The sequence below is a fragment of the Euleptes europaea genome, chromosome 18 (genome assembly GCF_029931775.1).
Source record: "Euleptes europaea isolate rEulEur1 chromosome 18, rEulEur1.hap1, whole genome shotgun sequence".
NCBI classification, from domain to species: domain Eukaryota; kingdom Metazoa; phylum Chordata; class Lepidosauria; order Squamata; family Sphaerodactylidae; genus Euleptes; species Euleptes europaea.
The window spans coordinates 1,677,491-1,703,118 of NC_079329.1; the positions used below are offsets into that span (position 1 = coordinate 1,677,491).

Here is a 25,628-nt window from a genome sequence, read left to right on the forward strand (position 1 = left end):
CTCAAACCCCTCCCCCAAGGAAATAGATGCGGGGGGGGCTTCTTGTCCCCCCTCCCCACAAGAAGCCCCACCGGCATCTCGAACCCCTCCCCCAAGGAAAGAGATGCGGGGGGGCTTTTTGTCTCCCCTCCCCACAAGAAGCCCCCCCCGGCATCTCAAACCCCTCCCCCAAGGAAATAGATGCGGGGGGGCTTTTGTCCCCCCTCCCCACAAGAAGCCCCCCCCCCCGCATCTCGAACCCCTCCCCCAAGGAAAGAGATGCGGGGGGGCTTTTGTCCCCCCTCCCCTACTAGACCCCCCTCCCCCCCACGCTTAAGCCCCTCCCGGCGGCGAAGGAGCTCCGAGTCCCGGGAGAGGAGAGGAGAGGAGAAGGGGGCGGGGCCGCGTGACCCGGAAGCGGAAGCGTGCTCCCGGCGGGCGGAGGGCCGCGTCGTGGGAGGGAGCTGGGCCTGGGCGGCCCGGCCTTCTCGTTCGTTCGTTCGTTCGTTCTCGGGGGTCTCCGCGGGGGCGGCTGGGGGGCGATGCCGGCGCTGCTGGAGCGGCCGAAGCTGAGCTCGGCCATGGCCCGCGCCTTGCACCGCCACGTCATGGTCGAGCGCGAGCGGAAGCGGCAGGGTGAGCGGCACGACAGCCCTGCCAGGGAGGCCGCGCGGGGCGGGAAGGGGCGCGCTCTGCCCGGGCGGGGGAAGGGGCCTCTCCTCGCCCACCCCCACCCCCGAACCGAGTTGGGTTGCCAACTCCTGTAGGGATGCCCTCCTCCTCCCCCCAGAATCTCAGGTCGAGCCCCACAGAAAAGGGGCTGCCTTGGACGGTGGACTCTAGGGCGCTATCCTCGGTTGAGGCCCCTCCCCAAACCCCACCCTCCCCTGGCTCCACCCCCAAAACCTCCAGGAGTTTCCCCAAACCGGAGTTGGCAACCGTGCTTGGCAGGGAGCAGAAATTGCAAACACACCAGCCCCCCCCCCCCAATACACACACCCCACCCACCCCTCTTTCTCTCTCTCTCAATACAGATTCTTCCCGGGACCTCAAAGGAGGCATGCACATATCTCCTCGAGCAAACTGTTCTCCTCCTCACAGGAAGACCTATAAGAAGAACTTCTTGTGGGTCAGGCCGCAGATGAGGCCAGCCTCCAAGTCATAGTTGGAAGGGACCCCCAGGGTCATCTAGTCCAACCCTCTGCACAATACAGGAAATTCCAAACTATCTTTCCCCCTCCACACCCCCAGTGACCCCCTACTCCATGCCCAGAAGATGTCCAAGATGTCCTCCCTCTCACCCTCTGCTTAAGGTCATAGAATCAGCACTGCTGACAGATGTCCTTACAGCGGCCCGCCTGTGGGGGAGCCCCCCCCAGCAGGGCATGAAGGGGCAACAGGCGAGAGACTGGGGGTTGCAGTTTGTTTATCTGAGAATGTTTTTAACTGATATCGTAAGTTGCCTTAAAACACAAGGAAAGGAAAGATATAAATGTTGAAATTAAAAAAAACAGCTCCTCCCCAACCCCCCAGAAAAACAGGTATTAATTGGTAGACTGCTCCTGAACAACCATCACGTCTGGCAGCTGTTCCTAGACCTATTCTGCAGAGGTTTGCTTGGGGTCCTCTTAATAAGGCCTCTACGCCAGGGGTCCAGAGGCAGAATGCCCCCTTGGGGAAGCCGTCAGCTGGGGTGGGGGGCTGTTGCCCTTCCTATGCTTCCCTGCAGGCCACAGATGGACTATGGGGACCACTGGTTTCAGGTAGCTGGGTTACTCTTAAGCTTTTGTGTACATTTTTTAAAGCCGTTGCCCCATCTCTTGGCAGCAAATGTCAGAAATGTTCTTATGAGTGGATAGCAAAGTGAGGGGCAACCCTGCGGAAGTTCTCTGTGTGCCTGTGTACACAGACAACCCATCCTTTCCCAGCCTGGCAGGTTTCCTGTGCTGCTGTTATCTGAAAATGTTAGCCTGTGGCTCCCCATATTTTGTGGACTGGAAGTCCTCTTTCTCCTCCCAAGGAGTGTCAGTTGCAGCCCAGCCCATACACCAGTATGATTGCCCTCAACAGCATGGGATATTATTGGAGATGATCCCCAATCCCCCATGATCACTCTTCTCCCCATAGATCTCCCCTCATCGATTGAGTACGATGGCCCACCAGTTTCTAAAAACTCTCCCTTCCCTGGGAATAAATGTTGTGGTACATAACTCCAAATATCTCTTGCACCCAGACTCATAAGGTCCCCATTCCTTCCATATGCACGGTGTCTTCTATGCTGAGATGCCATGCAATCCCATTTCACCAACGTTCAAGTGTAAATTTTCATAAACTAGTGCAGATCCCTATTAACCCTCTCATTGACCATTTAGGGTTCTCCAGGAAGGTCTGGCCTGTGCTAGAGAGCCCCCAAACATTGCGGGGGGGGGGGGGGCTTGCCTTTCCATCCCACCGCACTTCAGGAGGACTGGTTTCATTTTTGGTGTCACAACGTCCACGTCCAGACCTATGGGTGCCTTTTCCTGAGTCAAACCCTTGCCCTGCCAAGCCCGTTGCGTTCTCTTCACTGGTGGCAGCCCCACAAGAGACTCGGGCAAAGGGAGGCTTTTTCTAAGTCTTGCTTCCAGAGACTCTTTAAGCAGAGTTGCTGGGGACTGAACCTGGGACCTTTTGTGCACATCCCTCTTATCCTAGACTTGGAGAGTTTGGCTCTTCTGACTTAAAGTCAGGAAGGGCTCCTGTCCACCACACACATGAACACACGTGAAACTGCCTTACATTGGACCAGACCATTAGCTCATCAAGGCCAGTATTGTCTGCTCAGACTGGCAGCAGCTCTCCAGGGTCTCAGGCGGAGATCCTTCCCATCACCTTCTGCCTGGTCCTTTTACCTGGAGATGCCTGGGATTGAACCTGGGATGTTCTGCATGCCAACCTGGGACTTTCTGCATCCCCTTCCCTTTTCTGGAAAGTCACTTCCATCCACCACTTTCTGTTCCACAGAGGAAGAAGAGGTGGACAAAATGATGGAGCAGAAGATGAAGGAGGAGCAAGAGAGGCGGCGGAAGAAGGAGATGGAGGAGCGCATGTCCCTGGAGGAGACCAAAGAGCAGGTGCGTGGTGTCCGGGACAAAACCCCTCATTCTGGGATGCCTCTCCGGATGCTCACTTTTTGTCCCTGTGTCCCCTCAGATCCTGAAGCTGCAGGAGAAGCTTCTGGCCCTCCAGGAGGAGAAGCACCAGCTCTTCCTCCAGCTGAAAAAGGTGCTTCACGAGGAAGAGAAGCGCCGCCGTAAAGAGCAGAGGTGGGTGAGGCTGGGGGAGGAATGCCCGGGGGTTGGTATGGTGCCGGTCTCTGCCCTGCTCAGAGGGAGAGTTAGCAGGAGGTCAGGCTGGTTGTCACTGCCCTGGGCCAGGAGATCTTGGGGTCATAACTGTGCTGAGTTCTAGCCAACCTTAGAAGAAGCAGGGATTAGGGAAAAGGTGGGGACCAAAATGAGCCTCCGGATGTTGTTCTGTCCAACCTGGCTACTTCCCCATTTAAGCTGCTGTGTGCGTTTTGAAAAACTGCCTTATACTGAATCAGATCATCGGTCCATTGATGTCCATATCATCTGCAGCGGCTCTCCAGGTCTCAGGCAGAGGCCTTTCCCATCACCTACTGCCTGGTCCTTTTAAGCGGAGATGCTGCCGAGGATTGGACCTGGGACCTTCTGTATGCCAAGCAGAGGCTCTACTACCGAGCCACGACCCCTTCTGCTGTGGAGTTGTGGCGGTTTCCTCTACAGAAGGCTTCTGAAATTGGTCATTTGGCTGGACTCTCCCTCCAAAGAGGAAGGTCAAAGAGCTGGGGGGGTTGCTTAGGTCATTTCCGTCACAAGTGCCAGAAAGTGTAGAATGGCATGATAGGGACGCAACGGGAAGGGAGACCCAATGCCAGGCCAGACAGGCATCATGTTGACCATTGGGGCTGCTGGTGGCTTCCTGGGTGCCTCTGAGAGCCAGCATGGTGTAGTGGTTAAGAGCAGTGGTTTGGAGTGGCGGACTCTAATCTGGAGAACCGGGTTTGATTCCCCACGCCCTCACATGAAGCCAGCTGGGTGACCTTGGGCTAGTCACAGCTCTATTAAGGGCTCTCTCAGCCCCACCTGCCTCACAGGGTGTCTGTTGTGGGGAGGGGAAGGGAAGGGGATTGTAAACCGGTTTGAGTCTCCCATAAGTGGTAGAGAAAGTCGGCAGATAAAAAACCAACTCTTCTCCTTCTTCTCATCTCCTTGCTCCTCGCCACAGCGACATGACGACCCTGACTGCAGCAGCCTACCAGCAGGGCATGGCTGTCCACGCGGGGACCCACATCCTCAACATGCAAGGTACGTGGGGGTGAAGGAGTCCACCTGGGGTGGGACAGACATGGGAAAGGTAAACAAGGCGGAAGCTGGAGTGGAGGAGACGTCTCAGGGTAGGGGCTGCGATGCCGGGTTCAGAATTAACAAAGAGCTCTTCCCAGTTGCTGTCTCTCTGTCCTCGGAATCACCATGGCAAAAGACAAGAGGGAAGGTGTTTGCAGGTGGGAGAAGTCGAGGGAAAAGATGGGCGATGTCACACATTTCGTGTTCTTTAGTTCAGCCCCCTGAAGGACACCTTGTAGGTTGGCGGTGGTGGAAAGCGTCGTGAAGTCACAACTGACTTATGGTGACCCTGTAAGGTTTTCTAGGTAGGAGACAAACAGAGATGGTTGACCATTGCCTGCCTCTGCATAGCAACCCTGTACTTCCCTGGTGGTCTCGCATCCATGTTCTATCCAGGGCCGACCCTGCTTAGCTTCCGAGATCTGACCAGGTTAGGCTAGCCTGGGCCATCCAGGTCGAGGCACCTTGTGGATGATGTCCACTTAAAACCAATGTGAATTTGAGCAGTTCCTGCAGACTTTCGGGAGCGATGCTGCTACCTGGGTCCCTGCCCTAAACTATTTGTTGGATGCTCCACCATTCTTATCACTTAAAACTGTTTGCACAATCTTTTGGGGTTTCAGTGAAAGCACATTTGTTTTGTCTACAGTGGAAACGGAGAACCTTGTTGTTCTTAAGGCAGCCACTGTGACAGGTACCCATATTTCCACCAAAGAAACTGCCTTTTTGAGTCAGACCATCTTGGGTGGTGGCTTTAGTCCTCTGAGTGTCAGGCGGAGGCTGCTTTCCTAGCCTTGCCTTCCAAGGCTCTGAGGATTGGACTTCGGGCCATCTGCATACATTATATGTCCTCTGCCACTGAGCTACAGGGTTGGACCGCATGCATCCGTCCACTAAGAGTGACCTTGTTCCTATGGCTGGGGAGAAAGGGAAGGAGAGATTGGGCGTTCACCCATATTTTCCTTGTCACTGTCTGGTGCAATTTCCCTTTTGCCATAGGGAGCCCAGGGGGGCATAACCGGGCTGGTACCCTGATATCAGCTGACAGAGCCAAGCAGATGTTTGGACCCCCTGTGATCACAGTGAGTGTTGCCAATCACAGTGCAAAAGACGGAGAAGGGCCCCACATGATTGTCTGGTTTCGTTTTTCTTTCCAGTCCTGCTGAGGAGGGTTTAGGCTGGCTTTTAACACATAAGGGCATGCCAAATACTAGCAAGTCAATACAGAACCTATAAATCCTCGGAGAGCCTGCATGGTGTAGTAGTTAAGAGCAGTGGTTTGGAGTGGTGGACTCTGATCTGGAGAACCGGGGTTGATTCCCAACTCCTACACACGAAGCCAGCTGGGTGGCTTTCGGCTAGTCACAGTTCCCTTAGAGCTCTCTCAGCCCCACCTACCTCACAGGGTGTCGTTGTGGGGAAGGAAAGGGGACTATAAGCCAGTTTGAGTCTTCTTTAAGCGGTAGAGAAAGTCGGCATATAAAAACCAACTCTTTAAAAAAACAACAACCCATTCTTCAAGGATACCTGCAAAATGGCTACTATGCAATTCTGCCAAATACAGAAACAGTTGCTCAAGAAACTGGGTACTGGGTTTGTCACCAGGGGCCCGGGTTCAAATCTTCAGTCAACTCCAAGACAGTTCTTAGAAAGAAGCCTTTTGGTATCATTGACCTGGGGCCAGTCACTTGACTTTGCAGAGCAGACCCACGTTCGCTCTCCTAACTCCTTGGAGAAAGGGAGTTTCATTGACGGCATCGATTCAAAGAGAGTTTCCAAGAGTAAGGGAGGTTCTGAAACACTGAGTGCTGCAGGGTCATATTTAGATACCAACGATGTTGCAGTTGTAAAAATTGCCATTCCACAGAGGTCTAGACCTCAGCTGAGAAAATAAGAGAAAGGATTTGAGAATTCATGCTATGGGAGAAGAACAGGGTGCGGGCTAGGAATTGTTTGTTCGGTGCTTTATCCATGGGGAAGAGAGTACAGTCTTCTGCGTAAGGTGTTGCTGCGGGGCAGAGCCTCTCTTTATGCCCGCTGGCTTTCTTCTCCTGCAAAACTTCGCCCGGTTCTGACTGCTGCTTCAAAATGGCAGGCACTGCCCTGGGAGGGTAGCGATTGGTTTGGAGTTAAGCAGGACACCGGGGAGGCAGATTTTCACAAGGAGATCCCAAACACTCAAAAAGTGTAGTGAAAGATGCTGTTTGTTCTTGGTGGACTTCATGCTTGGGGAGTGAAATGCAAAGAGAAAGAGAGGCAAGGGTGTGCTCCTGCCCCACCCCCCCTGGCAACAGCTCCTTTTTCTCTCCCTCAGACGCGGCACTTCGCCCCCCAGCCAGCGTTCCCTACTGGCACTCCTGAGCACGGGCAGTACCAGAGCAGCCAGTCCGGTCACAGCCCCTACGCGGTGGGTCAGAGTCAACACACCGTACCAGTCAGCTATGCCAGCAGCCAGTCTATCAGAGGTGAGAGCAGGGTGTCACAGTGAAGGGCTTGGCTTGCCCGCGGTGCCTGCAAGGAAAAAGGCACTTTCCAGCAGGGGTTGGCACCGGCACGTTGTCTTTGGTAGTGGGCTGCCGCACAGGTAAAGCCCTGCTTGGGCAGTGCCACACGTGCGTCCATCCTCAGCTGCCCCTTGGTCTCCTTCCAGGTCCTTCTGCATTCCCGACCATGCAGTACTTGTCTCAACAGCAGCCCAGCTATACCATCCATAGCCACTACCCCACCGCCCAGCCAGGTAAGTCCTGCTGGGGGCAACCCCTGGCACTCAGGCTACTGGGCAACCCAATGCAGGCCCCGAGTCTGGGACTGGGCCCAGGCTTGATATGTGCTGTTGAATTCCACGTACTGGGTTTTCATTTAATAACAACAACCACCCACTATTTAGAGAGAGCCAGCGTGGCGTAGGGGTTAAGAGCACTGGTTTGGAGCTGTGGAGTCTGATCTGGAGAACCGGGTTTGATTCCCCCCTCCTTCACATGAGTGGCGGAAGCTAATCTGGTGAACTGGATTTGTTTCCCCACTCCTGCACATGAAGCCAGCTGGGTGACCTTGGGCAAGGCACAGCTCTCTCAGCCCCACCTACCTCACAGGGTGTCTGTCTGTTGTGGGGAGGGGAAGGGAAGGTGATTGTAAGCCAGTTTGATTCTTCCTCAAGTGGTAGAAAAGTCGGCATATAAAAACCAATTCTTCTTCCAGTTCCGAGTCCTTATGGCTATGGCTAAGAACCTGAGGGTGCTTAAGCTCCTTGCACATACCGTGGAAAGAGTTGTCCTTGGACAAAATAAGCATCACCCCAGCATTCAGTAGCCGGCCAGAAACTTCCAGGCAGCCTGCAAGCTTAGCATGATTTATTTATGTTCTTTATTTACAGTCCGCCTTCCTTGCTGAGGCTCAAGGTGGGTTGCAGGATGTAAAGCAGTGCGGAGGGCGACTGTGTTGGTCTGCAGTAGAACAGCTAGATCAGAGTCCAGGAGCACCGTAGAGGCCAGCCAGGTTTTTTGGGTTGTGAGCTTTCGAAAGGGCTCCCAACGAAGGGAGCTTTAACTCGGCAAAGGTTGTACCCCCAAAATCAGTCTCTGTGGTGCTACTGGACTCGAATCTAGCTATAAAGCAGAGCAGTCAGACGACATGAGAAAACCAGTGAACTATGCACCAGGACTAGGATTACTGAATTAAAGAGCAAGGCGAGAAACATTATCTAAGGCAAACTATACTATCAACAATGCTGAAGGTGGATTATTTGGTAAAGGCAAGGCAGTAAGAGCAGGTGGTAGCTGCAATAATCATTCACCTGTATGAAGTGGTCATTCCTTTTGTCTGAATCTGCTGCCCATCAGCTTTGTGGGGCCCTGATGCATCCACATGTTGTGGGAGAGGGAAAGAAAGGTCTCTGCCCCGTGCATCACATTAGAAACCTCTGTGTGCGCCCCTTGAGTTGTCTTTTCTCTAATCTGAAAAGTCCCAGACTCTTCTCCACACACACACACACTCACCTGATTGCTGGCATCTCTTCCAGCTCTAGGGTACCCCTTTGGAGTTAGGGTGCATTTCTGTGCACAGTGCTTCAGATGTGGCCACAACAGAACGCTCTACATGGGCATTGCAATCCTGGCCAGAGTTAGTATGCATCCTTTTCCTAATAGACACATGCCTGGAATTTGACTTTTTTGCCACACACTGAGTTGGCCTTTTGAAGAACTATTCGCCATGATGGCCAGATCTCTTTCTGCTTTGTTCCTGCGCATTCAGACCCCAATAGGGGTGTAGGAAAAGCAAGGATTTTTGTTTTGGGCCTTATTTTCCATGTACCACAGTTTGGAGAATCTAGCATTTCTTCTAAGTTTTTTATTTTAGTGGCTCCTCTAAAAGCATTTGACATTCCTTTTTACCCCAAACTCCTAGTAGAATGGTTCTCAGGGTGATTTAACCATGTAGAATAAGTTACAATAAAATACTTTTATACTTAGTAGGCATTGGCTGAAAACAGATAGCTGGAGGGAGAGCAAGAGGGACCTCAGACAAGCAGGGCAGGCAGATTTGGGAGCAGCCGGCTTCTGAGAAGCAAACTTTTGCCGCCTCTTTTCTTACTGGGTTCGTTCTTTCTTGCATCTGTGTAGGTTTCATCCCTTCGAGTACCACCATCCCTCTCCAAAAGCAGCTGGAACATGCCAACCAGCAGTCCGGTTTCACGGATTCAGTGAGTCCCCACTAGGTGTCTGCGCAAGAAGGGATGGGGCCAGACTCTGTCCAGGGACTGACACGGAGGTTCCTTGGGGAACACTTTGACCATGTTGAGCCAGGAAGAGTTTTTTGAACATTGGGGCACAGTCCCAGCATGTGCTTAGTAGCAGTGTTCACAGTCATGTGCCAAAAGCATTTCCCTCTCAAGGAAGAAGGGGACGCAGACAGGGCGCTTTCCAAGCATGCAGGGGTTCTTAGATGCGGGGGCTCATCAGGATCCTTTTCAGTCTGGCAGGAATCATGGCAGCCATCCTGCTGGCTGATGGGCAAGGAGCACATTCCCATCAGTTCTTCTGGACTGCCTCTCCAGGATGGGCACCCTGCTGCTCTGGGCATCTCTGGTTTCAGGGAACCGCTGTTCAGCTGTGGGCCTGTGGGGTGCTGCAGCCCTGTGGGGTGCTGCAGCGTTCCACCCCCTTCCTCGCTGCTGAACAGCTGTGCCAACCAACCTGCTGGCAGAGGCCCTCTTGGGAGATCCCAGCAGTCCTGCCCATTACCAGCACGTCAATGGCACAAGTTTCTCCTCCCTGTCAGATTTCCGGGAGGCAGCGGAAACCCTTGAGTATCATCCGTAAGGGACAAACAAACTGAACCTTCATGCAGACAGGAGAGGGAAGCACAGCTGGACTGGAGGTAAAGGCGATCCTGGATGGGGTCCCACGCCCCTCAAAGGACCAGAGTTGCGCTAGATCCTCCCCCTCTGCTCAGCTAACCACGGCCCTTTGGTCTGGCTCCGGAAGGAGGTGCTGCTGTGAGCTGAGCGGAGTGGCAGGATTCTGCCCGTGGTCCAGGCCCAGCCTGGTACTGGAGAAGCAGGAGTCAGAGACACCCCCTGGCAAGTGTTCAGCGGCTGCAACACCCTCCTGGCAAAAGCAGGTCAGGCCCACCTTGGTAACGCCCGCACTGTCTGGCTGTGCCAGCCACCTTGGGCCGAAGGTCCAGAAGGGACCCTGGCCCCGAAATGCAGCTGCTGGCTTCCGAGCTGGCGCTTGTCCTGGAGGCTGTCCTCTCGGCCCACTCTGTGGTCATCTTTGTGTCCGCGCTGGATCTCCCCTTTAGAGCTTGGGAATGGGACACCTCTGCCCATAAGGCCTGCCCTCTTGTATGCGGCAGCATTCATGGGTGGGGGGGCTTTTTTCAGCCTGGCCCCAGACTGTGGAACTCTCTGCCCCTGGGGTGCCATCTGGCCCCTGACTGCCCAGAGATTTGCTGAAACGACCTCAGCCTTGAGTGCGTTTTCGTGTTTCTTCTCCCAGCGTGGTTTTTTTTTCTGAGGCCCTCTTGCCTGTTTATTTCTGGCTACAATTTTTTTTTTAAGGTTAGGATTGCACAGTTTTTACTGCAGCTTTCTCTGTGTTTAGATTGCTACTGGCTTAGATTTGCTTATGCGTTTATAATTTTACTGAATTTTGTTGTTCTTTTCTCTGGTGAGCTCCCTTTGCTACTGTTTTAAACAGTGGGAAGGTGGAGCGTAAATCTCTTTTATGGTCTTGCCTCCGCAGTCAACCCTCCGCCCGATGCATCCACAGGCCCTACACCCCAATCAGGGGCTCCTGCCAGCCCCACAGATCCCTGTCCAAATGCAGACAGCTGCAAAGGTAAGTTTCCCACTGCGGTCCAGGCCATGGTGTTTTCTGCCCTCTGGTCAAAACATGGAAAAGACTGAGAGGGGGACATGAGAACCATCTTCAAGTACTTGAAGGGCTGTCATACAGAGGAGGGTGCCGAGTTGTTTTCTGTTGCCCCAGAAGGTCGGACCAGAACCAACAGGCAGAAATAAAATCAAAAGAGTTTCCATCTAGACATTAGAAAGAACTTCCTGACAGTTAGAGCAGCTCCTCAGTGGAACAGGCTTCCTCGGGAGGTGGTGAGCTCTCTTTCCCTGGAGGTTTGTAAGCAGAGGCTAGATGGCCATCTGTCAGCAATGCTGATTCTGTGAACTTAGGCAGACGATGAGAGGGAGGGCATCTTAGCCATCTTCTGGGCATGGAGTAGAGGTCACTGGAGGTGTGGGGGGGAGGTAGTTGTGAGTTTCCTGCATTGTGCAGGGGGTTGGACTAGATGACCCTGGTGGTACCTTCCAGCTCTATGATTCCATGAGACCCTTTCTGAAAACAGTGGGTGTTAGTGACCATGGACACCATGTTGGGGCCTAGGTGTTTCTGTCCCTCTCTGGTTGACTGACTAGCTTTTGTGGTTCTTCCTTTGCATCTCCACCACAGCCCACTCTGGCTTACACCCACCCAGCCCGCCCAGCTTCCCCCGGCAGCTTCTCCCATGGAACCGCCCCCCAACAGCCGCACACGGTAAGCACCCCTGGGGGGGGGGTAAGAGGGGAGCAGGGCTGGGTCTTAGTGGGCATGTGCACATGTATGTCAGCCCTGGCCCCTGTGATGGTTCCTTGGAGGATGCAGCATTGCTTTCTTCACTCCAGGCTATGGGGGCCTGAAGCCAATGGGTAGAGTTGGATCTTGAGACCCAGGTTCAGATCCCCACTCACCCCTGGTCTTTGGCCAGTCACACATACTCAGCCTTAACCTATTTCACAGGGTTGTTCTGAAGTTGAAATGAATAAATTACATTTAAAAATGTGCTTTGTCCACCATGCCTGCACCCTTCAGTTTTCCCCATTTCAAAAAAGGCAAATCTAACTCTTGGAGCAGAAGCAAAATAGCCTTTGAGCAAAGCGTAATTTGGTGTCCCTCAAAGTCTGTAAGGAAGTTTTGTGCCAGGCCTTTGGCACAAGAGCAGGTGCGGAGGCCAAGAATCCTTCTCCGTAGCACATTACTTGGCTGCATTTAGCGCACACCAATGATAAACTGCTCAGGATCCATGCTGGACTATTTCCTAGTATATATTTATCCCCCCTTTCCTCAAAGGGGGTGGGTTAACAGGAGTCTCTTCCTTTGTTTGATCCCAACAAGTCTGTGAAATGGCTAGAGGAAGAGAGTGGGCCATCCTGCACCTGGAGTCTGTCGCTCCAACTCCTCCGACCCACTGCGGCTTTGCCTTGCCCTTCTGGGCTCACAGCCCCACAACTCCCAGCCTAGCCCGTTAAGAGGGTTAGAAACAGTTCTCTTCCTGACGTCCTCCCCATCTCTTTTGCCTTGCAGTCCGGGTTCCAGGCCTCCCCGCAGCCGGCCCCCCGCCACCCCTTCATCCAGCACCCTCAAGGCCAGCGTTTCTACCACAAGTGAGCCCACCAGCAGCGTTGCTTCGGATGCTTCCGGCTTCCCCAACTCCCTATGCGAAGAAAGCCTTTATCTCTCTGTGCAAGACTGAATGCGTTTGTTCCTTTCTTTACCGTCTGTCAAGAGAGAAGCCATCTTGGAGGAATGCTCCAGCGAGTTCCTGCGAAGTTCACCGCTCTGATTCTCCGCAGGGGCAGTTCCTCACCAAGGCCCTCTTCTGCTCCGGCCTGTTAATTAGCTCACACAGCTCAGTTGTGAACCTTGTAAGGAACTACTGGAGCCCTAACACAGGATAGTTGGTTCTTAAAGCAAATAGTTCCAGAGCATAAAACAAATATCTTCTTTTGCTTTATGGTATGTGTTGTTCAGGGAGTTACTGAGACCAAACCCAGGTAAAGCTGGGTGACGTTACTGCACCAAGGCAGGGTCAGCCTTGACCACCACCCCGTCTGAATTATCAATATTTTGTGACCAGAAATTACTGTCCAAATACACTTGGCCTAATTCCTTTTCAGCAGGGTTTGTCTGGAGTATTTGGGAGTGGGGGTATGGTTCAGACTTCCTGACAGCACTTTCACCCTTCCCAGCAGTTCCGAATTTAAGCTCACATGGGACCGCACATCCACTGTTCATTCACACAGCGCTTGTCTTTTCCTTGGCCACAAATTGCTGGAGAGGCTTAGAGAGAAAGGGCAGTGGGGTATATAGAAGGCATCAAGTGGAGTGAGCCGCCGCAGCTGCTGAGCTGGTGCCCGCCTGTAGCCGAGGGTTTCTAGAGACAACAGAGTCACACTTACCTGTAACTGTTGTTCATCTGATGGTCTTCTGTGCAGGACACCTTGGGACTGCACAGAAGCCACGTTGATGAAAACAAAGTTGCACCTACCTGTAACTTGTTAACCGAGTGGTCTTCTGTGCAGTCCCACATTGGGACTGCATGCGCAGGCCGGACTGCACAGAAGCCACGTTGATGAGCTTCAGGTTTACAGCCTGCCCCCACCCGCCTCCTTTCTGGTTGCACAAGCTCTCGTTCAATCCACCCTTGAACAGGACAAGTCTTTTGGGACAGTGGAAAGAGTACTGGGTTCTTCCTGGCTTAACTCCCCTGTGAGAAGGTGTGTCACGCACTGATAAGACTTGGATGGCAGAATAGATTCATCATGGAACACGTGAAGCTGCCTTATACTGATTCGGACCATCAGTATTGCCCAGACTGGCAGCAGCTCTCAGTCCTAGACAAGCTGGTCTCTTGCCCTCAGTTCCAGGCAGCCACTCAGATTTCACTCTTGTGGGAGCAGAAGATCCTCTTTGCCTGCATCAGTCCCAGACTAGGCAGGCAGGGCCTGGAGCACCCATTCTTCCAGGTGCTTGGGGCTCCCATCAAACACCTGGCTCCTTCGAAACAGTGATAGCCCAGACCAACAACCAAATTTGCTGTTCGCCCCCGCAGCCTTTCCAGGAGGGCCCTTCATGGCCCCTGCAGCTGTCTGCCGGACCCTCACAAATGACACACCCAGAGCCAGCTTTTCATATTAAACTTGTTTTTTTTATTGAGGTTGATTAACAAATGTGTTGGATTAACAGGGGAGGGGGGAAGGGGAGGAGGCCACATCGCTGACCTGTCAACAGTGGGGAGGGGGATATGAACCAGGGAAACAGTTGGGGTGCCAGTCGGCTCCCCCAGAAGATCCCTACCTTGGACAGCTCTTGGTTACCCGATACAAAGGGCTGGGGGACAGGGGATCGTGCTAGAGAACTGCCAGAAAATAGAACATGATTGACAGGGGCCAGCGCCCAGGTGGGATTCGGGCAAAATGTGCATCTTTACCAGGTAAGCTGCAAGAATGAGTCTGCTCCTGCTTTGGGGTGGGTGCTGCACTCCCATCCTGACAGGGACCTGCCCCCCCCAAGTTCCACCAGATGGGGGAGGGGGGCTTGTGTGCTCTAGAAGGAATTAAGGGAGGGGGTTTAAGCAAGCTCAGCAACTAGAGCAGTGATCCCAAAAAAAAAACCAAAAAAAAAAAAAAAACCACACTGAATGGGTAACCTCCGTATTGTGAGAAAGGACGCCATCCAAGAGGATTGACCAAATTGCTGCAACCACCACTGAGAAAAAAGCTTCAAAAGCATGAGGGGGGAGGGCTGCCCCTCCCCTCCCACCTCCCCTCAACAGAAAGGCTCACAAGAACAAACACACTTGACAGGGGAAAGAAGGGCTCCGTCTGCCGCGCTCACTGATCTTTAGCTCCGTTTCCGTTGTTCCTGCAAAGGGGGGGCAACTTCTCTCCCACCCCCACCACCTCAGCACAGAAGCGTTAAGCTTAAAAAAAGAAAAGAACAATTCAAACGCGTCTTGCAAGGTTTTTTCCTCCTAGCAGTTTAAATATGTTTCCTTTAAGTGCAAATTCTCGACATCTCTTGCCAGAAAACAGCTGAATGTAGTGTTACTAGCACCGGAGAGAGGGAAGGAACTGGGATTTGAGGGGCAGGGGGGGGGAGAAAAACAAAACCAAAAAAAAAATTAAAAGGAATACATCAGCATCCAGCTTTATCTTTTAAAAGACCACAAAATAAAAAGTTTGTTTTCTCTTGTTTAATTCAAAAGGGGTGGGGGAGATTTTGCTTTTTAAAGGAAGGGGAGAGAAAAAAAAAGATTTGGGTGGTTTGGAGCCAAATCGAGCCAGTCTGCGGGTTGCGATCCTCTCTGGTTCATAACAAGGTGGAGCTGCTGCTGCCCTAGAACAGGAGGGGAGGAAGCAGAGGCAGCAGTCAGGCCCATGCCCTCCTCAGGAGGGCTTGAGCCGGGTGCTTGCCCAAGGCTCTCCCTCTGGGCCCGCCCACCCTCGCCCTGCCCAGCTGGCTCTCCGGGGCTCACCTGTGGTTCCTTTATTTAGCCATGGCCTTAATAGCAACAGCAGCTTCCTCAGTCATTGCGGACAGCACGGTGATCTGAAAGGAAGAGAAGGGTCATCTTCCCTATGGCTGCCAACTTCGGGCTAGGAAATACCTGGAGATTTGGGGGGGCATGGAGCCTGAGGAAGGTGGGGTTTGGGGAGGGACCACATTGGTATCTAGCACCATAGAGTCCACCGTACAAAGCAGCGGTTTTCTCTAGGGGAACTGATCAGTGATCTGGGGATCCGCTGCAATGGCAGGAGATCTTCAGACAGCACCTGGAAGTTGGCAACCCTAATCTTCCCTCCTTGGGCCATGAAGATCCCCCTGAGAAAAGCAGCGCTGTTTCTTACCAGAATCTCTTCGCCACAGTCATACTTCTGTTCAATCTCCTTGCCCAGGTCTCCCTCGGGAAGACGCAGGTCCTCCCGCACTTCTCCACTGTCCTGGAGCAGGGAGAGGTACCCATCCTGGATCCCAATAAGCTGCGGGGTGGGGGGAATGGATAGGGGGAGAAGAAACATAAGCAAACTGCTTCTTCCAGTGCTGTTGCACCAGGCATCTCCAATGAGCTACGCATGTCATTCTGGAAAAGCAATACTAATCAGCAGATGCCTCCCCTCCAAAAAAAGCACTCACAAACCGGGCTATGCTGGCAGACCCAGGAGTACTTCGGGGCAGTTCATACCTACTACTGTGATCTCTCTCCCAAGGCAGAGAAACACAGGGTGGTCCTTGTGATCTTGGCTTTCTGCATGCTTTGAAGCCCCTCCCCCTGGCAGATTCCACCCCACCACAGCCCTGCAGCCCTGAAGGACTCTTAGGTGGGCCACCTCTGCACCGAAGGCCGGCAACTGCTGCCAGCTCAGGACCCCTCCAAATAGCCCCTGGACCCTTACCCACAGCCACGCCCGCCACCCATGCCGGCCTCGCATCTGCAGTGCCACAGCCAGTCCCCACCTCTGCCCACCCACCTGGAAGTCATTTCTCTTAATATTGGGCACATCCATGTTGTGGGTTGAAGGGCAGATATCTTCATATTTCTTCCCGGTGAAGATGTCTATGCCAACAAGATGCACCTAGTGGGAGGGGAGAGGAAGCATCAACCTGGCGTCTTGACAAGGGCACCCACCGGATGCACAGCTCACAAGCAGAAACTCACGGAAAGAGGGCCGGGGAGACCCGGGTTCAAATCTCCGCTCGGCCACCAACTTTACCGGGTGCCCTGGGCCAGTCACCGTACCATAAGACAAGCCTTCCTCACTGGGCGGGCTCTGGGGCAAAAACGGAGAAGGGAAGGACCACGGAAGCTGGACCGAGCTCTTCGGTGAAGAGGTGGGACTAATGGACGGTATTCTTCCTACAGCCCCCACCCCCCGTGGGAAGGCTACTTCACAAACCAGTTCGGAACTGGAGTCCAACCCCTCTCCAGGTGAGTCACGTCCGCTCTGGACCTCCAGCCCCCCCCCCTCTGTGGCCTGGCTACACTCCGTCTGCCTTGTCTTTGTGACTCGCACCCAAGCCTCTTAGCCAAGCTGCCAGCCCCCCCCCCCCGAAAATCAAATTACACACAAAACTCAGCCCCTTGGTCCATCAAGGTCAGTCTTGTCTACTCAAGAGACTGGCAGCAGCTCTCCGGGGTTTTATGCAGGCCTCTTTCGCGTCCCCTGCCACCAGATCCTTTTCACTGGCGTGGCTTGGAATCAAACCTGGGACCTTCTGCCTGTCAAGCAGCTGCAGGACCACTGAACCACAGGCCCTTTCCCTCCCTTGGATGCCAATGCTTCTGGAAACACCAAAATCTTGACCGTGCCGAGGCAAGGAGGAGCTCCATAAAGCGATGGGGGGGGGGGGAAGAAATCTGCCACTGATGGCTTTGGTCTTTATTACCTGGCAATTCGAAAGGAGCAATGGGTGTAAGGGGAGGGGGAGGAGCTGAAGCTCATTTTTTCATCTGATTGACAGGCCATTTTTTAGGCTGCAGCATTCTAGCCTGCATTAAGCACCCCCCTTAACTTACCCCCTTGAGGGACCTGGCCTGAAGCAGCAGGCAGAATCACCACTTGCATGCCTGCACCCAGGCAAAAGGCCCTCTCCTGCGAAACAAGCCAGTTTAAGATGGCATCACTTATGCGGGGCGGAAAACTTTCCGAAGCAGAAAATTTTCCAATGCTATATTTTTCCAAGGCAAATATTCTGCCCTGCAAATGTAAATATAGTCCGCTTATTTATAGTTGCCAGGGCTGTAAATCAAACGTGTTAGAAGGTCTAAATGAGGGATATGAAGCACAGACAAATGCTGGTGCTTGCACATGATGTATTTGCCTTCTTTGGGTAACATGGTTTAAAGTTTGCCCTCACCGCATGCTGTGCGCTTCTGTACATATGAGCCCAGCCTGTCAGGGCATGAAGTGGGCTGATAAAGATGAGACACACACTGGGGGATAACCAGTGTGGCATAGTGGTTAGCGCCAGACTAGGCTCTGGAAGACCCAGGTTCGAATCTCCACTCTGCCATGGAAACTTGCTGGGTGACCTTGGGTCAGTCACACCCCTCTCAGCCTCAAGTACCCTCTTGTTGTAAGCTGCTTTAGGGCCCCGCTGGGGAGAAAGGTGGGGTTTAATTTAAGCAAATAAATGAATAAATAACCAAGGCAACAACATATACCCCCCTATAGGCACTCATGCACAACCAACACCTGCCGGGGCGCACCACCACAGCAAAAAGGACCATGACAAGGAGCCACTGGAGGCCCGGGGAAACGGAGACAACATGAACGAGGCACACTTACTTTGGCATGCCCGTGCTTGCCGGTCTTGGAAGTGGACATCTCCACAATCTTGCAGGGGCGCCCTTTGAGCACCACAAAGCCGTTTTTGCGGAGAGCGGAGCACTGCATGGGGAAGGTGGCGGAGGCACCGGCATCGCCGGTCTCAAAGTCTAGGTCATCAGCCATGGTGGATCAGATGTTATGGAAACTGCTGGGACAAGGCGGGGCAGGGGGGAGAGAACTGTGATGAATCAAAGGAGCGGAACCTCTGGATACCAGCCTCTGAGGGAAGGGGCTGCGCTTCCCCAAAGTTAGGTGTCAGCAGAAAAAGGAAAAGTGCCAAGAAGTAGGCACAAACAACTTGGCACGTTTTGCGTGACCTCCAGATGCGTGGAAATTTTTCTGCATCTTACCCAGCATTTTCAGAAATTCAGCTTTAATGTCTAAAAAATAAAATGCACCAGTTCCTAGAGGCCATGACTGCAGAGACGGACACCCCCCATCTCTGCCCGGCAAAGTCTGGGGCAAATATAGGAAGGGCACCCAGGGGCTCTCAGTGCTCTTGGAGGCAAGTCCTTCACTTGGCCCATGCAGCTCTTCAGGAGACAACCGGGGAAACGCCCGTGGGCATCCCTTGCCTCGTGGCCCCAAGACCCCTTAAACAGCAACCTGCCACAGGGAGGGGGCAGAGCTTGCACGCGACCTTCAGCACCCGTCCCATGATGCCTCTGCAGGAGGTAGAACTATCAGTCAAGAGAATCCCAGTACCAGCATACTGTCTCCAGGCAGAGGGAAAGGTGCTCTCAAAGAAGCCTCTACTCTGCCTGCAAATTGGGCCATTTCTCCCTCAACAGGAGGTGTGCGCCAGGGCTGGGCAAGCCGAGCACCTGGAAACTCTGATGCCCAGACTGGGGATTTGATGTTTTCCTGTGTTAATCAGGACTGAAGCGAGGCCTCAACAGTGGCACTGGTACACGCGCCTCATAATGGTGGCATCCTAAATGATGACCCACAATCCTCCACCAGCCCCTAATGGACTTTAATGGGCCCTTCCATCGGGATGCCGCCATTTACCAACCCCGGCTCCAAGCATTTAGAGAAGCAGGTCAAACTGTCCATCTCTTGTCGTGCACAGGCCCTTGCCCAACAAAGTGCCTGAGGGCTAGATGCTAGCTAACCCCTCCCCTGGATGCCTGCTTGGTCAGCAACGCCCCACCCTTCGTGTTGAACAAGCTTTTTCATGGAACCAGATGCTGCCACTAAAGAGTGCGACGGAAGACCTGCAGCAAGGAATCTTGACGCCCGAAGAAGCAAAGAAGAGCCCTCTATGTGACTGGGCCCTCCCCTCCCCAGGGAGCCTGCATCGCCAATGTCTGCGCCCCCCACCCAAGTGAACTATTGCAGTGTTGAAGCCAGAAAGAGCAACGAAGATGGGGCCTGAGGCAGCAAATGCAGACATATTTACACATACCCCTTGCCAGACTCATCCTAACTTAAACGATTTATGCATTTTTGTGGACAAGATGCTTCCGGCACCAAAGCCAACTTCATTCACAAGTTCAATGAAACCTGAATCTGATGAAGGGAGCTTTGACACACTCACTCTCACACACACACACTCACTCACTCTCTCTCTCTCTCTCTCTCTCTCTCTCTCTCTCTCTCGAGAGAGAGAGAGAGAGAGAGAGAGAGAGAGAGAGAGAGACCAAAAATCTTGTTGGCCCTCTAAAGTGCTCCTGGACTCAAATCTAGCTCTTTCTGCTGCAGACCGACACAGCTACAGTCTGAAACGTTCTTCATTCAGAATATAATTTTTCCCTTAACTCCCATCCCCAAAACTGGAGCTTGCAAGGCAATACAAACAAACCAGAAAAATTTCAGCTTTCACTCTATATAAAGGAAATGTCCAAATCCTGGGAAGATTAAAGAATAAGGCTTTATGCCCCAGGAGCTGTGATGAGCGATAGAAGTCCTAAAGTAGTAGAGCGCCCCCAGAGCCACCTCAAACAGGGCCCTGAAGGGGTGAGCAATTGAGACCGTGAAGCCCCACACACCCTCCTGCTTGGAGCACCTTGATTTGCCACACCGGGCCTTCTGCTGTCAAGCACAGCTCTTACTCCCGTGTTGTGTCTCATCTTAAGCTCTTGCTGCACCATCAAGGCAGCCAGGAAAGCCACACCCTTGTCTCTCCCTCCCCCCTGCACTGGGTCAGAGTATGAATCCAGGCGGACAGCAATGAAGCCCAGTGGGTGCCCCGGTTCCCCCATGCCCTGTGCTGAATCCCTGCTCAAGTAGTCCTCTGCCTTCTCACCAAAAATCAGGAATGGGATCAAGCCCCCCCCCCCCAATCCTTCTGCCACTGTCCCTTGCATGCAAGGCTTCTTAGGAGGCTGAGATACAGCCGGTACAAAGTCTGGGTCTTGCTGTCTCTTGCAGGCATGTGGCTCTAGACATGGCCAGGACCCTGCCCATCTTCCAACAGGGCAGAGGAAAAGCAGACGGCCCTCCCGAGAAGGTCATGCGGACTGGCCCTGCCATTAAGACAAAGCAGACACACGAGGCGGCTGCAGCTGCTGGTTACTCTGCAGGCACCGCTCTCTGCCACTCCAGGCAGGCAGCTTCGGCTCTGGAGAGGAGATCCATTTCCCCTCTCCAGAGAGCTCCAGAGCTCCTTTTAGTGCTGCGGCAGCCGGCTCACTCCAAGCCACTCCTAACCTGCCCTGGGCACCGATAATTGATTAGGACAACTGTCAACCATAATAGCTCGCGCAGAATGGAATGACAGTTCCTTCTGAGGAGGCGGACCCCGTATCACCGCCCATAACCCTGGAGCATGACCACGTGCTTCCGATTTTGCCGAGGGAAAGGGGGAGGGAGCTGCGGAGCCCGGCAGGAAGTTTTAACCCACTCCGCAAGCGGCCCCAGAGAGAGAAGTAGCGGCCCTCCGTGCCACATGTTTGGAGAGACTCCCTCGCTTCCTGCCAACACCAAGCATGATTCAGCTAAGCCGCCACTGCAGAGAGCTAGCCCCGACCACATGGCCCAGGGAAGACAGGACGGAGCTCGGAGCCCTCTTACACAACATGGAGGGCAGCACCCCAGCACAGCCACCCCACACCCAGAACTATGTGAGGGGTGGGGAAAAACACCCCTCCTCCAAATGGTTTCAGAGGGTTTCTGCTGCAGCAGAAGAACTAAATTCAAGTCTAATACCACCGTAGAGAGCAACAAGATTTTGAAGAGCCAAAGGTATCCGACAAAGGGAGTTTTGACTTTCGAAAACTCATACCCTGAAAATCTTGTTGGTCTCTCAGGTTCTACTGCTCAAACCCGACCCCTCTCCAAATGTCGGGCTCTCAGTCGCTGGATCTTACTCTTCGCCATATGCTCAAAACGCCCCGCATTCCCAAGCCCCAGCCATCAGTAGCGCACCCGTCCAAGCTCACGCCCACCCCAGGGCGTCCATTATGCAATGCCAGCCCAGCCACCATTCACTGTCTATGCCCCCCCCCTGCTGGTTCAGAGGCCATGTGCACAGGGTGGGAGGCGAAGGGCAGCTGTCCTGAGGGGGTATCCCCCTGAGCCCAGGTGAGAAGCCACCAACATGCAGCAGCTGCTGCTATTCAGGGAGGAATTCCCAGCCTCAGCTTTTCTCAGCGTCCCCTCCCATCTTAAGGAACAAGGGCCAAGGTGCTCCCGGACTCAGATCTAACAGTTCTACTGCAGACCAACACGGCTACCAACGGAAACAATCCGCCCTTGTTACTGTCAGCTGCCTTGAACCAAGAGAAAAGGCAAGATATAAATGTTTTAATGAACAGATAACCTGGGGGCTCTGCATGGTGGCTGTCCCATGGGGAGTTAAAATCACCTGCTCACCTGCCCAGCCACCCTCCAGCAGCCGAGCCTCTTTCCCCTTCCACCCAAATCCCTCACCTCAGTCACATGGACAAGGGGCACCCTTCCCGTACTGCACCAGCTGGATCTGCTACAGGTCCTTCCGAAGCCCCCAGCTCCCCAATTCCAGATTGAGACATTCTTGCTTCACCCCACCCATCTTGCCACCAACCCAGTGGCCCCCCGTCCTCCTTCCATCCAATCAACACCTGCCCTTCCGAAGGGGATCGGTACTCCAAGCAGAGGAAGAGCTGCTCCCACTAACGGGGCACCATCTCCCTCCCCACACATGCTCATGACAACCATGTGATGTAGGGGTTTAGGGAGAACCAGGTTCAAATCCCTGCTTGGCCAGGGAGCCTTGCTGGGTGAGCTTGGGCCGGTCACACATGCACAGCCTGTCCTCCTTCACAGGACTGTTGTGAAGATGTAATGAAGGGGAAGAGAATGATGTAAGCCACCTTCGGTCCCCATTGGAGAGAAAGGCAGGATATCAAAGATGCGAATAAATAATACCTTCGCCTTTCTTCCAGCACCCCTGCTGCCTCCCTCCTCCTACCCCCTGGACTCACCACTGCCCTAGAGGAACCCCCCTTCTCAGGGTGCCCTCAGCCCTACATGGAGATTGAGGGAGGGAGGCCAGAATTGACAACTTCTTTACTCCACCACAGCATACTTTAGACAGGCACCAGTGATACGCTGGTGCCCACTCTTCATGGGGAAAGGCTGTTACCCCCAGCCCGATCCTTAAGCATCTCTCCTTGGAGAAACCCACCCCTGAACTACAGACCCCGCCCCAAACTGGAGCTCTCACCGCACTGCCTCCCATTCCCACTTTCTGAAGTTCAGGGTGGGATGAGCTCACCTCTGGGTCCAGGAAGGCTGCCAGACTTTCTGGCAACCCGGGGTTACCATTCTGCAGGCCCCCGATAAGCAGAGACCCTTTGAACAGGGGCCCAAGAAGACCCTTCACAATGCACCATGGATTCCTGGCTTTGCAGAACCCCCCCATACAACCCCTAGAAGCCAGCCCTCCAAGTCTGCGGGATCTTTCCTGCAAAATTAAAGCACCCCACCCCAGCTCCAGAGTGGCCTCCAGGAACGCAGACAAAAGGCCTCCTGAAATCTATGGGGCTTTTCTCATCACAGCCCTCCAGGCCCCCTAACTGCAAAAAAACAAACCCTCTCAGACTTGGGGGAGGAACAGAGTGACCCCCCAATAAGATTACCTTCCCCGTGTTGTACCCTTAAGAGCCTTCCCCATGTTGCATCCCCCCTCCAGGCTCTGAAACGCACAGTAACCCCCCCACCCACAAGGCAGCCCCTCCCCCTGCCCAAAAGTATCCAAAGCGCCCCTGAGAACTGACCCTACTCTGGTGGACCACGGGAAGAGTGGAAGACTAGTCGCCCCCTCCCCCCCAAAAAAAGCACAAGGCAGGCCACCAGCCCTGGCCCTGCTGCCCCTCCCCAGCCAGCCCCCCTCCCCCCACTGAGAACCTCGAGGCCTCCCTCCCCGGGCCGCTGCAACGCCTCGCTGGGGGAGCAGCCACAAGGGCCTCCCCCACTCTCCACAGCCAGATCCCCTCGTCGTCCGCCCCCCACCCACACGGCCAAGGGCGGATACCGCGGCCTGGGCCCGCCCGCCCGCCTCCTCCCGACCACGCGAGAGCCAGGCGGGGGGGGGGGCGAGGCACGGAAGCCGGCCTGGTGCCGCCGCCGCCGCCTCCCTGCCCGCGCCCTCCGCCCCTCGTGAGGGGGGGGCCTGCCCGCCCCTCCCCCGCCGGCCCCGGCGCGCGCCCCTCCCCCCCTCACTCACCCGCCGCGAGCTCAACCGCCGCTGCCTGCTGCAACCCAGCCCGCAGTGCGCACGCGCACTTATCGCCTCCCCTCGCCCTTCCCCCCCCTCCGCTACCTTTTTCCCCCACCCGCACGCGCACTGACGCGCGCCCAGCACTGAGCGAAGCGGCCGCAGCCAGGGAGGCACCGCCCTCCCGCGCCTGCGCACACGGCGGGTGACGGAGCAGGGAGAGCGTCGCGCTCCTCCCCGGGCCGGGTCTGAGCGTGCGCGTTGCTCGCCGAGGGGGAGAAAGGGCAACGGGCAGAGCGAGACGCCTTACCGCGGCGCGCATGCTCTGGGCCGGAAAGGCGGGGTCGCCGCTTTTTGTGCGCGTGCGTACGTAAGAAGGTTCCCGCTTCGTCACTGGAGGGGCCACACCTATCGCAGCGCGCAGGCGCCTGGGACTGCAGCCATTTGCGCGCTGAGCGAGCCCGGCGGGTTGAGGCAAGAGCGCATGCGCTCTGCGAAAACTCCGCTCTAGCCCTTTCAAGTCCGCCTTCGGAACTCTCGTCGCTTACCATAGAGCGGGCGGCGCAGAGCGTCTTTGCGCGGGACCCCTCTGTTTCACTCCTCGCGTACACCCACGCGGCCTTCTCCGGCCATTTTGCGCGAGGGTGGCCGCCATGTTTACCATGGCAACGGTGGAGTGGTGCGACCAGTTGAACTCCAACCCGTGCAGTTCTGAAAAAGCAGAAATCGAGTGATCCACCAGCAGGCCCCGGGGTCATCTAGTCCAACCCCCTGCACAATGCAGGACATTCACAACTACCTCCCCCCCACACACACACCCCAGTGACCCCTAGCAATGCCCAGAAGATGGCCAAGGTGCCCTCCCTCTCTCATCATCTGCCTAAGGTCATAGATTCAGCATTGCTGACAGATGGCCACCTAGCCTCTGCTTCAAAACCTCCAGGGAAGGAGCACTTACCACCTCCCGAGGAAGCCTGTTCCACTGAGGAACAACTCTAACTGTCAGGAAGTTCTTCCTGATGTCTAGACCGAAACTCTTCTGATTTAATTTCAACCTGTTGGTTCTGGTCCGACCTGGGGCAGCAGAAAAAAACTTGGCACCCTCCTCTATATGATGCACCCCTTGCAGTTGACTTGCATTGCCTCTGAACCTTTGCGGTTCTGACCCTGGGGCTGCCGACCTCCAGGTGGGGCTTGGCATTCTCACAGAAAAATAACCGATGCCCAGGTTACAGAGATCAATTCCCCCGGGAGCGATTGGCATCGCCAGAGGGAAGGCTCAATGGCATACCGTAGATTCTAGGTGGAACCCCCCACAGGCACGGCCTCCCAACTCAGTTTATTTATTTAAAACTTGCATTAAATTTTCAGCAATTTCCCCGGCTGGAGCTGGCAACTGAAGCTCAGAGCTGGGCAAGGCAATAAGCTAGCATTGCCAGGCCCCTCTTCGCCACTGGCGGGATGTTTTTGGTGCAGAGCCTGGGGAGGGCGGGGTTTGGGGAGGGACTTCATTGCTTAGAGCCCAATTGCCAAGGCAGCCATTTTCTCCAGGTGAACTGATCTCTATTGGCTGGGGACCAGTTGTAATAACGGGAGATCGCCAGCCACCACCTGGAGGTTGGCAACCCTACAATAACCCCACGGAGAGCCCTGGCAATTTGTGCCCCATCATGCTGTCGATACATACGTCCTCCGTCACCTGGGAATGTTGGGGGTCACCCGTCTCCTTACCCCATCACTGGCCCTGCCCTGAACAATTGACACAGATGGGGGGAAACTGCAGGTGGGAAGAAGCCAGAGTCTGGCGGCACCTTAAATGTGAACCGGTTTTTATTCTAGCAGAAGTTTTCATAGGCTGGAGTTAGGGTCAGGCAGACAGACCCGGGGTTGCCAATTCCAGCTTGGGAAATTCCTGGAGATTGCAGGGCAGTGCTTG

At 54.4% G+C, this 25,628-nt stretch overlaps 2 protein-coding genes across 4 annotated transcripts in view; one reads left to right on the top strand and one right to left on the bottom strand.

Moving 5' to 3' along the window:
* The window catches only part of GPS2 (G protein pathway suppressor 2), a 138,620-nt gene extending 126,245 nt beyond the window's left edge, over positions 1-12,375 (top strand). The window contains exons 2-12 of the mRNA XM_056863544.1: positions 514-615; positions 2,983-3,092; positions 3,172-3,284; positions 4,270-4,349; positions 5,388-5,470; positions 6,703-6,853; positions 7,039-7,125; positions 9,008-9,087; positions 10,634-10,729; positions 11,354-11,437; positions 12,245-12,375. Coding sequence (XP_056719522.1) covers positions 522-615; positions 2,983-3,092; positions 3,172-3,284; positions 4,270-4,349; positions 5,388-5,470; positions 6,703-6,853; positions 7,039-7,125; positions 9,008-9,087; positions 10,634-10,729; positions 11,354-11,437; positions 12,245-12,328 — 1,062 coding nt within the window. The 5' untranslated portion in view covers positions 514-521 and the 3' untranslated portion in view covers positions 12,329-12,375. The remainder of the gene's footprint in view (positions 1-513; positions 616-2,982; positions 3,093-3,171; positions 3,285-4,269; positions 4,350-5,387; positions 5,471-6,702; positions 6,854-7,038; positions 7,126-9,007; positions 9,088-10,633; positions 10,730-11,353; positions 11,438-12,244) is intronic.
* Positions 12,376-15,181: 2,806 nt separating this feature from the next.
* Positions 15,182-23,779, bottom strand: EIF5A (eukaryotic translation initiation factor 5A). Of its 3 annotated transcripts, none has more exons than XM_056863536.1 (5): positions 23,698-23,779; positions 18,010-18,196; positions 16,192-16,296; positions 15,571-15,702; positions 15,182-15,271 (listed from the first exon to the last, which is right to left on the bottom strand). In XM_056863536.1, exons 2-5 carry the CDS (start codon positions 18,172-18,174, stop codon positions 15,209-15,211), a joined length of 465 nt encoding a protein of 154 aa, XP_056719514.1. In that variant the 5' UTR covers positions 18,175-18,196; positions 23,698-23,779; the 3' UTR covers positions 15,182-15,208. The 3 variants fall into 3 exon arrangements, with proteins under 3 accessions (XP_056719514.1, XP_056719515.1, XP_056719513.1); XM_056863537.1 differs by having other exon boundaries at positions 18,010-18,199; positions 23,698-23,778; XM_056863535.1 differs by having other exon boundaries at positions 23,702-23,757.
* Between the last annotated feature and the right edge of the window lie 1,849 nt (positions 23,780-25,628).

What these genes read in the sequence shown, in the direction of transcription:
- EIF5A (XM_056863536.1), bottom strand. Translation starts at nt 18,174, where the DNA reads ATGGCTGATGACCTAGACTTTGAGACCGGCGATGCCGGTGCCTCCGCC. An exon ending in GCAAGCACGGGCATGCCAAA is followed by an intron (nt 16,297 to 18,009) that starts GTAAGTGTGCCT and finishes CCCTCCCACTAG; the next exon opens with GTGCATCTTGTTGGCATAGA. An exon ending in ACTGTGGCGAAGAGATTCTG is followed by an intron (nt 15,272 to 15,570) that starts GTAAGAAACAGC and finishes TCTTCCTTTCAG; the next exon opens with ATCACCGTGCTGTCCGCAAT.